General features: G+C 37.4%; 1 protein-coding gene across 1 annotated transcript in view; it reads right to left on the reverse strand.

The window, feature by feature from the left end:
- Positions 1-12,596, reverse strand: part of ESR1 (estrogen receptor 1) — a 162,205-nt gene extending 149,609 nt beyond the window's left edge. Inside the window, exon 1 of the mRNA XM_005150080.4 lies at positions 12,565-12,596. Coding sequence (XP_005150137.2) covers positions 12,565-12,589 — 25 coding nt within the window. The 5' untranslated portion in view covers positions 12,590-12,596. The remainder of the gene's footprint in view (positions 1-12,564) is intronic.
- Positions 12,597-13,282: the final 686 nt, after the last annotated feature.

The following is a 13,282-nucleotide window of genomic DNA, read 5'->3' on the forward strand; positions in this document are numbered from 1 at the left end:
AAACACAACACATGGGGGAGGCTTCTCTACCTCACAGGCTGAAACATCTGGATCAACCAAGACAACGAAATCATTGGTTCAAATGCATACCATCAACAGAATGGAAAATTAGCTTTCCTGTTCTGGTCGTCAGGCAAAAATGAAGAAAATTGCTGAAACCAATCCACCATGTTCTTTTATAACTATTTTATTTTCCTTTAGGACTCCCAGAGCAGGCTAACATCCTCCAAAGTTAGCAAACAACTTAGGCGACTTATTTTGTTATTTCAATTTAACAGCCATCCTATGAACAGTGCACCTCTGTTACAAGAAAAGGAAAAAAAAACAAAAAGGGATTGGGGAGTAAGAGGGAAGGGAGGAAGAAGAGAAGGAGAAATAGAAGGAAAAGAAACACTCATCAAGCAGGAAATAATGTCATTTACCAAACAAGAGTAAGGTTCACCGCTTAAAGTTCATAAGTCTCAATGATTTTGCAAGAATCTATGAACTTTGGCAATGCAGAACAGTAATGCATTTTTTATTAACTCTTCATTTCACCCTTAGTATTTCTTCATGTCCCCACTGACTGCTTTTTTCAGGATAGCACCATCAACAGTTCCATGAAGGGAAAGGGAACAAGTCGCAAAAACGTTATCAATTACTGTATCTGCAGAGTTTTCTTAATTCCAATACAATAACTCAGAAGTTATACTAGAAATAAGAACAAGAAAGAAAAAAACTTGGGTGTTAATGACTGCATTCCTAATATTTCTAGATGTACAGATCACATCAGAAGTACAGATATTTTCTCAAGGTAGTCTGTTTTAATACTAATGAGGCAGTGTAAATAAATAAGGTGACAAGAATAGTAATTTTGATAATGTAAGTCATTCTTCAGAGCCATGAACTGTGGGGAAAAATGTTAAAGACTGAAAAAGGAGGGCTGAGGAGAAGAGAAGCCAAGAAAGGAAATTGTATGAGAGACGTGGGATGCACTGACAAAGTAAGGAAATAATACAAAAAGAAGAATGAGTGATGAGAAATTGAAAAGCAAGATAAAAGCAGTCATAAAAAAAAGAAAGCAACAGAGACCTAGATCCAGAAAAGCTCTTATGCTCTTAACTTCAAGCATGTTATTAAATATATGAAGCACACTACCAATAAAGTTAATGATATATTTTACAAGACAGAGGAATTAACGACCAAGGAAAGAAAAGTAACAAATCAAAGAGCAATGGTATTTGAAGAAAGAAGAACAAAGATCAGAAAAAAAGACTAGAGTCAAACTAAACACAGAATGTGAGCCATCCTCATCACAAGGGCTTTCTTATGAGTTTTCAAGTCTAAAGAAACATTGGATAGCCTAAAAAAAATCACATCCGGTAATTTCTCAAATCAAGAATTGCTGCATCCAACATAGGGAAGTTATATATCACTTGATAAGAGATAATCATTTAACAAAATTAGTTTATAATTACATAAATGCAACTGGTAACAATTTGACTGTAACAAGGTGTAAATAGCATCAAGTCCCAATCAGAGACTTGATTAATAGGTAGATGTCGCTTCTAATTTTAAAGGGACGGTTTCACAGACTTAAAAGCAACAAGGATTAAAGTTATTTGAGAGCAAACATTTGCCTAGAAAGAATGAATGGTATTTGAAAACTTTTCAAGCAAACTTAATTGGCTGTTAGGAAAAGCTACAATTCATCAAAGTGCTACTAGGAAAATAAATTTTGGTTCACCTTTGGTTTAGAAGATGAACAAGTGAAAAATTATAAATTTAATAACAGTCTTAAACTTTAGATTCTCAAACATAGTGCAAGCTTAAATATGTGCAGAGAATTTATTCATAAAGCAAAAAAGATATAAGACAGCATTTCAGGAATTCTAGAATATTAATAACAAGGGGACACAAAAATAAGGCAGAAACTCAGGCAAGGAAGGCAGTTTTCTAAAGTATTTAGGGAACAAAGAGGAATCCTAATATTGGAATCAGACAATCCTTAAAATGAAAGATTCATATTCTTAATAACAGTAATGAAAAAAAATTAAAAAAAAAACGAAACACAGCAGCACTGAGTAAGCCTGTTCTGGTTTGGAAAATCATGGGCTTAATTAAGAATTAGGGACTAATATAATAACATCAACAAATAAGGAATAAGGTCATATAGGTATACTATATATAAGTAGATAGTGATTTCGCTCAAATTAACTGAATAACTATTAATTCAAGCTATTTGGCCAATGAGAATAGCATTGTGTAATCTATTTTGGCTTCTGTAAGACATTTGATAGAGTAGTCTGACAATTTGATTAAAGTATGAAACAAATCAAATTATCACTTATTAAAATGAAAGAAAATTGTTTATTAGACTTCAAAACCTGCAGTGGTGAATGGGTAAACATCAACAACTGAGCATGTCCTACTGCAATTCACAGGTTGTGTTCGGCGGCTGTATGACTTTATATTTTCCTCAGGGTCATGAATGCAACAATAATAGTATTACTAACAGGATGTGCAGAAAAATACAGTGTTTTTAAAAATAATTATAAGTTCCATGCTACTTTTAAGTAAAGGTACAACATGAAATGTGTATAACCTTCCTTCAGGGAAACAATGCACTTTCAATTATAATGGAAATGCTTCCATTATAGCTAAACATAAAAGCATGTATATGGGGGAGGGAGGGGTGGGTGAACGGTCAGACACACGAAGCAAGCCATTTCCTAGAAATAGTATTCTGTCCTGAGGAGAAGCGAGGACAAACATTTGGAGTACTAGCAGAGATGTGAACAGGAGCTGCCAATATTACCCTGTGCCCATAGGATTAGAGTAATCCTCATGTAATATATAGCTCAGTAGGGAGAAATTAAATAGCGACAGTCGCATTCTCTATTTGCCACTGACATAACATCCACTGGGCTAACACATATAAACGCCAGAAACAAACAGCACTTTTAAACAGTACAGATAATTACCCATTGGAAAACTATTCTGTGCTTGTCCAGACTGATTTAAAGTCATCCCACAATGAAGCAAAGTGTTGCCTTCTTAAACTATCTATAATGTAAAATGAAAATAATTCATAAAGCTCCTATAGGTTGTGCTACACAGAAAGTCAGCCAGGATGGTCAGATCAGAACTTTGCAGTCATGCAAGCTCTGAAAATAGGACTGTAAAGCCACTGTGCTCATGCTCAGGGAATCATTTATAAGGGAAACACTACAGCAGAAAGGTGTGTTCCCCAAGGCCCCCTCACAAATCCGCACAGCATCCAGATACCAAAAGCAATCAGAATCAAGAGAACAATGTGATGAACTGAAAGACACAGTGATGTGAAAAACCTAAGTAGCAGCATGCCCCTCAGAGCTGCCTACATCTGCTGAGACTTTTCCAGCTCCTTCAGATGGCTGCAAGTGCAAGAAAGTGACTTTATTTTGCCTACACTTTCCTCAAATATGCAGAATCCCGATCCCAGCATATCAAATTCATCAACTTGGTCACCACATAAATCAGAAAGATATTGTCAGATTGGAGGGTTTTCAGAAAAGAAGACATCTGAGCTAGTACTTTATCAGCAATTAATAATGTTTCTAGGGTACATTTAGCTGTTATAGTTTAGAACATACCGTTAAGAAGAAGAGAGTACAGGAGATGCATGGTACAGCACAATTTATGAAGACACAGTTAGAATGAATAGCAAGAAACAAGATGTGGCTATCAAAAAACATCCTTAGCTCAGATGCATGACTGCGAAGGGAGGAGAGGGAAAACTCACTGATGGTACTCTTAAAAAGCTTGAAGATTCACACAAATCTACAATAAGGGGAACAGGAAAGAAAACATCCAGTGTGCTTTTACCATGCCTGATTGCTGCAACTACACTGTAGCTGCTGACTGGCTGTTTACAAACCTCAGAGATGAGACAAACTATGCTGGTAGAAAATGGTCCCATAAAATCAAGTAAATATCAAGGCTGTGAATGACACAAAACAAAACTTTTAGATATTCTTAATGAATGTTTCAGGAAGCAGATAAACACATAACCCACAAGACATGTAAATATTAATTAGACAAGGCCACATATGTAGGAATTTTGCTATCAAAAAGCTATTGTAATAAGCCCTTAAATTAAACATCTGTGTATGAGCAAGCAAAGCTAATAACCCCCCTTAAAATACTGCTTGATTGGAAAATAGGAATGGCATAGAAATAAAGAAGTTGCTATAAAGGCACTAACAAGTGGACAGAATATACTAATATAGGGCAAACATATGGAAAACCAGTACATCTACCTACCAATGCAAGAGGTTATTTGAAGCAGCTCTTCAAAAACAAGTTGGTGTCTTAATGAGGACAATGAAACAGAAAATGAAGCTCTGGCAGACTAAAAGTAAAAATGTAGTAGGTCAAGCCAAAAAAGGTTTGAGATGTAACTTTCAAGTTTTTTTGCATCCATGCTCATAACAAGGACCTTAAAAGAAATTCTAATAACTGAACCTTTCTTGGGGGAAGGGCAGTATGGGGGCCAGGGGGGTGTTGCTGACGGGTCTGTCTGAAAGTTAAAGTGCCAGTAAAAGAAGCTACAGAAAAATACACAAAGAGAAAAATAAGAAGTCACCAGGACCTGCAGAGGAATTTTAAAGGAATTCAAACATGAATTCTTTGAATTCCTCAGTATCAAAGGACAGAAAATATACAAAATGTGACATCAAATCTTAAAAGGACTTGGGAAAGGAGGGAGAGAAAGGTAAACCTAATGTAGTTGAGAGCAAGCGGCCAGATATCCCTACCAGGTAAATTATCAGAAATTGCTACAAGGAACACAATTAGAGCATCCATAAATACAATGTTTGTAGCAGTGTCATCATGGGAACTTGCTTATAAGAATTTTTATTCTGGACTCAATACAAATGTGAAATTATACCAAATTAAGGAATTCAACAAGCTCTCTCTGAGAGCTCTCAAAGAAGCCAAGATGCTGCAGACAGGTCTTGTGGGGATCATAGAATCATAGAATAGTTAGGGTTGGAAAAGACCTTAAGTTCATCTAGTTCCAACCCCCCTGCCATGGCCAGGGACACCTCACACTACACCATGTCACCCAAGGCTTTGCCCAACCTGGCCTTGAACACCACCAGGGATGGAACATTCACAACCCCCCTGGGCAACCCATTCCAGTACCTCACCACCCTTGTAGTAAAAAATTTCTTCCTTATATCCAATCTAAACTCCCCCTAACCCATTACCCCTTGTCCTATCACTACAGTCCCTAATGAATAGTTCCTCTCCAGCATCCCTGTAGGCCCCCTTCAGATACTGGAAGGCTGCTATGAGGTCTCCACGCAGCCTTCTCTTCTCCAGGCTAAACAGCCCCAACTTTCTCATCCTATCTTTATATGGGAGGATAAACAATCGCCTTAGAGTTTGGGCACAAAAAAAAAAAAAAGAAGCCCACTGTTGTTTTTTTTTTTTCAACGGAATCATAGAATAGTTAGGATTGGAAAGGACCTCAAGATCATTTAGTTCCAACCCCCCTGCCATCAGCAGGGACACCTCACACTAAACCATATCACCCAAGGCTTCATCCAACCTGGTCTTGAACACCGCCAGGGATGGAGCATAAAGGAGGTCACAAAGGAAGTTTTCCATTAGTGCCTTTGTTATCTAATATTTTAATAAGAGACCTGGAAAGGAGGGTGAACAGTGACATAACTAAGTCTGCTGATGTGACTATGTTAGGGTAAGGGTGAAGGGGTGAGGGCCATCTGTGACAATTTGGAAAAGGATTTCACAAACTAAAGTAAGTGATGTAATGGCAGCTGGAGTAAAGCTTAAATAAAGACCTGAAGGTTGAAGAGTATATTAAATAAATGACTGCTAAAAATCTGGCTTCTTTAGACTGAATAAAAAGCAAAGATGAGACGAAATCTGACTACTCTCTATAAATACAACATAAGGCATAAACATCAAGACATAAAAGGTATTTAGGCCAAAGAAAGAAAGTTGGCACTGCAAACAAATTTAGTATGGAAATTATAAGCTTCTCAGCTGCCAGAGGGGTGAAGCTCTAGATCAGCCTGTCCAAAAGAGGAAAAACAGCCTAACTGGGCTTTAAGATAAATGTGGATAAGCACTGTGAACAAATTACACAATCTGGTTGCTATGACAGCTCAGTACTGGGTTAGCTATCCAACTTACGCTGGATTCAATAAATGAAACTAAAGCAAAAACTTACCAACATGCAGCAGATGAACTATGACTTGTGTCTATGAAGAAGCAAGTCTTAGTGCATTACCTATGCAGAAATACGTTTCTGTTTACTGCCATTCTATGTTTCTGCTTCTCTTTAGATCAAGAGAGGAGAGTTGCTTGGCATGCAGGAAGTCTTGGAAGTAACAAACAGTAATTCAGGCATATGAACAAGACTTCTGTTACTGAGACATAATTAGACTTAAAGTATTTTTGAGAGAAATGATTTATCCAAAATATCTGCTTCTTCCATTGGTTAAGTATGTATGACACCAGAGGTAAGTGTGAAGGTCCAGTCTTCTGCAAGCAGTTATTTGCTTTTCCATAGCAGATCTAGTGCTGAGTGATAGGTTAATTAGCAAGCATGGGGAAGGCAATTAGTGAATAAAAATAAGTTTTGTTTACATTACTGGTTTTGAAGTGATTTCCCCAAACCTTGCATTGGCTTCATTTGCAGAGCAGCTGGGGTGTACAAAAAAAAAACCCAGATTCCTCTCAGGGAAAACTAAAATGAAATCTCTGCTCCAGAAGCTTGCCAAATGCACCACAGCCCCTCACGGGGAAATTGGGTTGTGAACACAAGACTGGTCCTTCTGGCACTCTCAAGCCATGTGTCTGGCATTATATGCCACCAGTGACATCAGAACCTCACTGTCCTATCACAGCACTGCCAGACGTTCACAGAAGTGGACACCAATGGCTGGAAACCCAACAGGAAGGCTATGCCAGGAGAGCAGAGCACACAGGCATGGTCCTGCCCCAACCCTGACACCCTAGGGGGAGAACCTAAACCAGCCCAATATTCAGCAGAACTAGGAAGACCCTAGGGTTTTTCCAATGACAAAAACAGGTTGGATTGAAGGGTCTTATAACACCAGGCAGCTGTTAGGGGCTCACTTCATATATATTTCCCAAGCACAAAAATTTTACCTCAAATATGAGATGTCTAATGTTTCATCTACTTTTCAATCATTTAAGTTACAAAAAAATCAAATTTGCTTGATGGATGGTCCTTCTTGCTTCAGTTTAATCTCTGAGAAGAAAGATTAGCTGCTTGTGCCTATTCCTCCTTAAAAAAAAAATAAATCATAACTGACTCACCATCTACTTCATAAAGTTTCTTAAGTCTCTCTTGACTCTGCTTTCTCTAGCTTTTTCTGTTTTATTTTTAAAGACATTTCTACAAGTATATGCTTCATGTTGCTAGGTTTCAAGAGAAAAGAAATAAAGGAAGAAAACAAATCAATGTTTTTTAAAAAGAGCTCTCTATCAGAAGTTCAAAAGGAAGTGCGAAACAATCTCCTGTTATGTATGTGCCAACCTTCCTTTTTCCCTAAATTTACATTTTCATTGGTTATGATGGACACTTACCATAAAAAACTGTGCCAGCGAGCAACAGTAAATGTTTTGTTAAGAGGAAGACTACCCCAAAAAAAATTAGGTGCTAAAGATATAATTATGAACTTATATGATTCATATGTCATAAGATTACAAAATTTCATTCAAGTAGTGCTTTTGATGTCCTCCTGCTTTAAAGAGTGTGCACATGTATGGATGTGCAAGCTCTTGTGTGTTTACTACACCAACATATACAGAAACATACTGAAATACAGCAAAGTTTCATGCAAAACAGCTGCTCAACAGGATATAGCTATGACAGAGCAAGAAGTCCACAAGAAATGTGCCCAATTTAAATAGCAGGAAGAGTTTGGGCTTGCAAAACAGAATAATCATAATGGCTGGGACAGAAATATTGTCACTCCTTACTCTGATGTGTGCTATCAGCTCTGTAATGACCACATGAAATCAATGGTTTAGGGTTGTTTTCACATCCAGAAGTGACTAGGCAAAATATCAATGCCTTTACAGAAAATGGCTTTCAGACAAAGCCAGAAGATGTCGATACCAGCAGAAACTGAATGATTTCTTGGGATTGTGGGGACACAGCTTGGCATCAGTTGTGAATGTAATTGCATACTGGGCAGCAGCACAGTCTCAGATTAATGGTATTTTGGAATGAATAAGCAGGTTGTTGATTTATAACAATAAAGTAAGATAAGCCCACAAATAACATTCAGGTCCATTACCTCAACATTGGTGATGCCCATAAAATGAGACCCTGCTATGAAACCTTTTCTAATGTATCATTGCAAAGCAAAATCTCAGTGATCTTATTTGTAAAAATACAGCTAGTTTATCTCCACTTTAAGAGCATACAAGGCAAAACTATAGGCAATTACACTGAAGTTACCCCCAAACTTTCAGAGAACAAGCAAAATCTAAAGAACATTTTAGTTCTCTGTTGGTCTGGATTTCAAGCCAAGTGCTTTGAAAAAAATTACAATATTCAAATCCAACCCATTCTGGTTTGACAGTGTTTATGATTAGCTGCCACACATAATATAATGACTGAATAGACAGTTACAGTCCACAGGCTATCTTGGCACATCTAACCTGTAAGTGCTGTAATATTGAAAGCCATAAAAATTGTAAATTAAAGCTATTTAGAACTGAATAGATCCAAAACCAGTAGCTCTATATAGAAGGGTAACTGGACTCTTGAAAAACAAAATATATGAAACATATCCATGCAAATACAAACTTACTTCTTTATAGATTACTCTCCTTTAACTATTACAGGTTTTAGGACAATCATACACAAGACCAATGGTATTTCTATAACCTGTAGGATTTTACACTGAAACAATTGGTTTCACTTGCACAGCAATGAAAGTATAGAAAAGTCTGATAAAAGCACATTTTCAAACAAGAAGATTGTTTTCACTTTTAAAAAAACAACAAAACTCTATCATTTGGGCTCTAGAACACACTAAAATGCTGAACTGACAAAATTCTGTCCTTTTAATCTACCTTAGCTCATATCCATCTACAAGAAAGCATTGCACAATTTTTTTCATGTACATCTGCAGTACATATATGCAGAACATGTATTTCTTAAATAAAATAATAAAAAAGAATAATTTGGCAAGAAAATATATGGTCATATTTTTAAACTGTGTCTTCTTCAGGAAAAATACTGTGTTTAAATTCCAATTACACTATTTAGCCAGAAATGGAAATAGCCTCTGAGTCACTGAGTGTAATACTTTGAACCAAGCCTTCACCTCCAGCAGGCAACCCTCTGTGCTTCTTAAAAACAGGGACATGTCTTAGCCTACCATTCCCCTGGAAGGCTGAACACATCTGCATTTCCAGCACTGGTCTGAATTTATTCACAGGCATACCTGCCTGGTTTTGTGTCAGCACTAGCTTTCAGCACAAGTATTAATGTCTCATCCAGAGAAACAATATTTAAGCAAAATGATCACCTACAGCATTATGGCAGAGAGATTTCAAATCATCTTTCCTAAACACATGCAGAGTTATTACCTTTTGCTATTTTTATTTAAAATTTATATCATATGTTAGTGTGAAAGCCATTAAATTAACTCTCTACATTTTAATGTTTGGTAAGCGCATTGTGTGTACATGTTTATATATATATAAAATAATAAATTTTTGTTTTCACATTTGACTAGTTTTGTACTTTCATTTCCTACCAAGTGATTTCTTGTTTCCTTGCACCACTCACCAGGCCTCTAGAGTGCAATTCCACATACAGTGTTTGGGACTGTACTTCCTTTTCAATGTAGCCTCCAAGGACTCCTATGAGCTTGCTTTTTCCTCTCTTCCTTCCTTCCACACAACGTGGCACAGCCTTTGCAAGCTCCTGTACCACTCCCTCAACTTCTGAAGATTCTACAATAATATTCAAGTAGAGTAGCAAGATGTGTAGGAAGCCAGTCCACATTGACACTCTCATTGGCCAGTCCCCGGCACTCATTAATTTTACTCTTAATTTTCTCATTCTCTTTCCATCATGTGTCCTTCACTACTGTGCTCACTGTGGTGCCTCAGGAGGCAGTGCAAAAAAAGAGATGGGATTAGAAACTGCTGCCAGAGGTAACTTTGAGTAGGTGTGAGGAAGAGGTGAAAAAGAAACCCTGCTCACTCTCCGCCGTGACATTTCAGGTGGCATGCATCAGGCAGTGCCAGCAAGACATGCACAGCCATCACTCCAAATGAATGATTAATGACTGAACAGAGACAGCGAAATGACAAGGTCTAAAATATGAGATTGACTGTCTAAGATTAAAATCCACATGTGACTTCTGATCTCCCCCCAAAGTAACAGTGCTGTCTACTTCCTGAATTGTTGGGGGGGAAATTCTCAGACATGCACAGGATCACTGTGGCTGAGAAGGACCTCAGGGTCCCTTTCATCTAGCAGAGACAACTGCTGAGTCAGTCATCCACAGCAGGTCTCTCAAGACTGTGTCCTGTTGGGTTCTGAATGCCTCTGAGGACAGCGAAGAAAGCTTCCTTCCTTACCCCCACTTTTCTTTTTCTCTTATTTTTCATATTTTCTTATGATCCTTTTCAGAAACAAAGACAACAGCTGAGTGCAGATGAAGTTAAATAAATAAACCAGTAGGAGAAAAAAAAAAATCTGTAACAACACAGATCCTTTAATTTAACTCATTGTATTTTACCAATTGCAATTCCTCTGGTTACCACAGAGATTGGCACATTTCTTAAACTGGGGACTCATGTTCACGAGCCTTAGCGTTAAGTTGTGCAAAGCGCCAGGGAATTCAACTCTGAGAGGTCTCAGAATTCCCATTATGTGTGTGTCAGTATTGTGCAAACTCATGAAGCAAAGGCAAATGGGCAATGCTGGATTAGTATTTGCTGTCCCATCTAATGAACAAACACTTTTTTTTTTTACTGAGTATAAAAAATATCTCCTACACATGCTTCACTTTATCAACAAACCCAATAATGCAAACTGGTTTTAAAGTCTGTAAGACTGGCTCCTAATATTCATCCAGTTTGCACGATAAGGATGGATTTTTCTAATTGTTTTCAGCTTGTGAGTCACATATTTACACACAGATGCTGTTGCACTTCTGACACTGCACCAACTCAACACAGAATTTGGGACATAACTTTTTTTCAGTGTCTATGATGATGAGAGGAACTGAGCTGAAGAGCTGACACACTGCTCTTTGCATCTCACTGCAGTCATTAAGTGAAATCTATGGGGGGAGAAACAGGAGAGGAGGAGGAGAAGAAAGAAAACAGTCCTTCATCTAATGCCTGGTCATTAGGGTATACACCAGCAACACAGAGAAAATAAAGCACTGTGGGGTTATGGCCTCTTGCACCTCCAAATGATGACACACACAGTCCAGGCTACAAGCCATGAAGGGAAATCAGGAGAATCTGTTCTCAGATTTTTTTATGATATCAAGGCATATCACTTAGAGATCCAAATTTAAAATAAGCATTGAAATTTAAAAGTAAACTCCAAAGAAAGCACACATAATCTGAAAGAAAGAAAAAATCAAACTACATCAAACCAAAACCAAACAAAAAAGCTTAAATAGAAGTGAAACATACCTATATCTTACTATGGGGGGAAGGATTTTTGTAAAATCATATTTTTTACAAGGAAAAAACAAAATATAGTTAAGTTAGACAGCCACTACTCAGTAGTAATTACCAGGTAAATTTTGCCTACAGAGTTTAAAGCCTGTCTTAAAAAAAAAAAGACTCTCACTTTGTACCAGGAAGAGCTTCTACAATAAAACAACAAATATCACCAAATGCTATTTCAATATCATATAGTAAAAGCATTGCTCAGCATCAGCCAAGATCGAAATACTGCATTTCATTTCATTCACACAGAAAAATGATATACTGCCTCGGGTACATGATTACCCTGTAATTGAATTAAGCCCTTTCACTACTGTGTCTCAGTCAATTGGCCAAGGCATAAGCATGGGATTTCAGTCATTTTGTTTACTATTGTCCTTCTTCCTATATGATCAATTTTGCCTGAGGGAAACAGGGGGGAAGGGGGGGGGGGGGGGGGGGGGAGTGTCACATCATTCTTCCTCAAATACAACATATGATTTTTGACACTGTTTATAGCACATGTTAAACAAAGTACTACTACAGCTGAAATATTCCTTATTAAACTTAAAACATACTTTAGGCAACACTTGGAATGCTTTTGGTTTGTTTTCTGTTTCTTTTTTAGGCTTCTCAACTACACTCCAGGACACAGGAAAAAAGGAACATAGTAAGAAAAGTAATGTTAGAAAGAGTAAAAAAAATAAATCAAACCAAAAAACCCTAACTTCTAAGCATTGCCATAGGTATTACTATGTGCACTCAGCAAAGGTTTGGGGTAAAAGCGGCATTTCAAGCTGAGTGTGAGGGACAAAAACTGCAAAAAAACGAGAGCTTTTTCTGACTTACTTAGATCCCAGCAGGCTGTTGCCATTCCCTCTGTGGGGCTCTCACTGGCCAGGAGAATCACATGACTCAAGGAACCAAAATAGAAAAGTCTCGGGAGCAAGGAAGCTGAACCAGAAGCACATTTGAGAGAAAAGACGTATTGCAAGCACAATAACACGCCCTTAGCAGCAAAAGGTGATAAATTTAGACAATAACCTAGACTGTACTGAAAAACAAGCAATGTCTTGAACCTTGCAGCCCAGCATCAGCCACCTTTTCAATACATGGGAAATGTTCTGTGCTATAAATCTCAGCCCGTGTCTGTATGTAACTAAACCTGGTAACTGATCAAACAAATCTCAACAAATCACCAAAAATACAATCTGTTAAATTTAAAAATAAATCTAGTACAGTTTAGAAATAAACTCCCACCACTGGAACCATTTTCATGTTCAGGGTAAAGCTTTTAGTAGTTTGTTTCTTAAGAGGAACCAATTTTTTTAAAAGCATATGCTCTTAAGATAATTGGGAGAGCTGTAAACACATTTCCAAGATTGCTTTCAGTTTTTTCACAAGTAAAATTATGGATGCAGATCTGTACATTAGTAAAACATGCACTGTAAATCTGCAATTATAAATAAAGAGAAGGCTCAAAGACTGAGGCAAAAACTGAACAGATGAATTAGTGACAAAATGCAAGCTCGATACAACAATCAAATACAGTCTGATTTTGATGTTG

The sequence above is a fragment of the Melopsittacus undulatus genome, chromosome 3 (assembly GCF_012275295.1).
Source record: "Melopsittacus undulatus isolate bMelUnd1 chromosome 3, bMelUnd1.mat.Z, whole genome shotgun sequence".
NCBI classification, from domain to species: domain Eukaryota; kingdom Metazoa; phylum Chordata; class Aves; order Psittaciformes; family Psittaculidae; genus Melopsittacus; species Melopsittacus undulatus.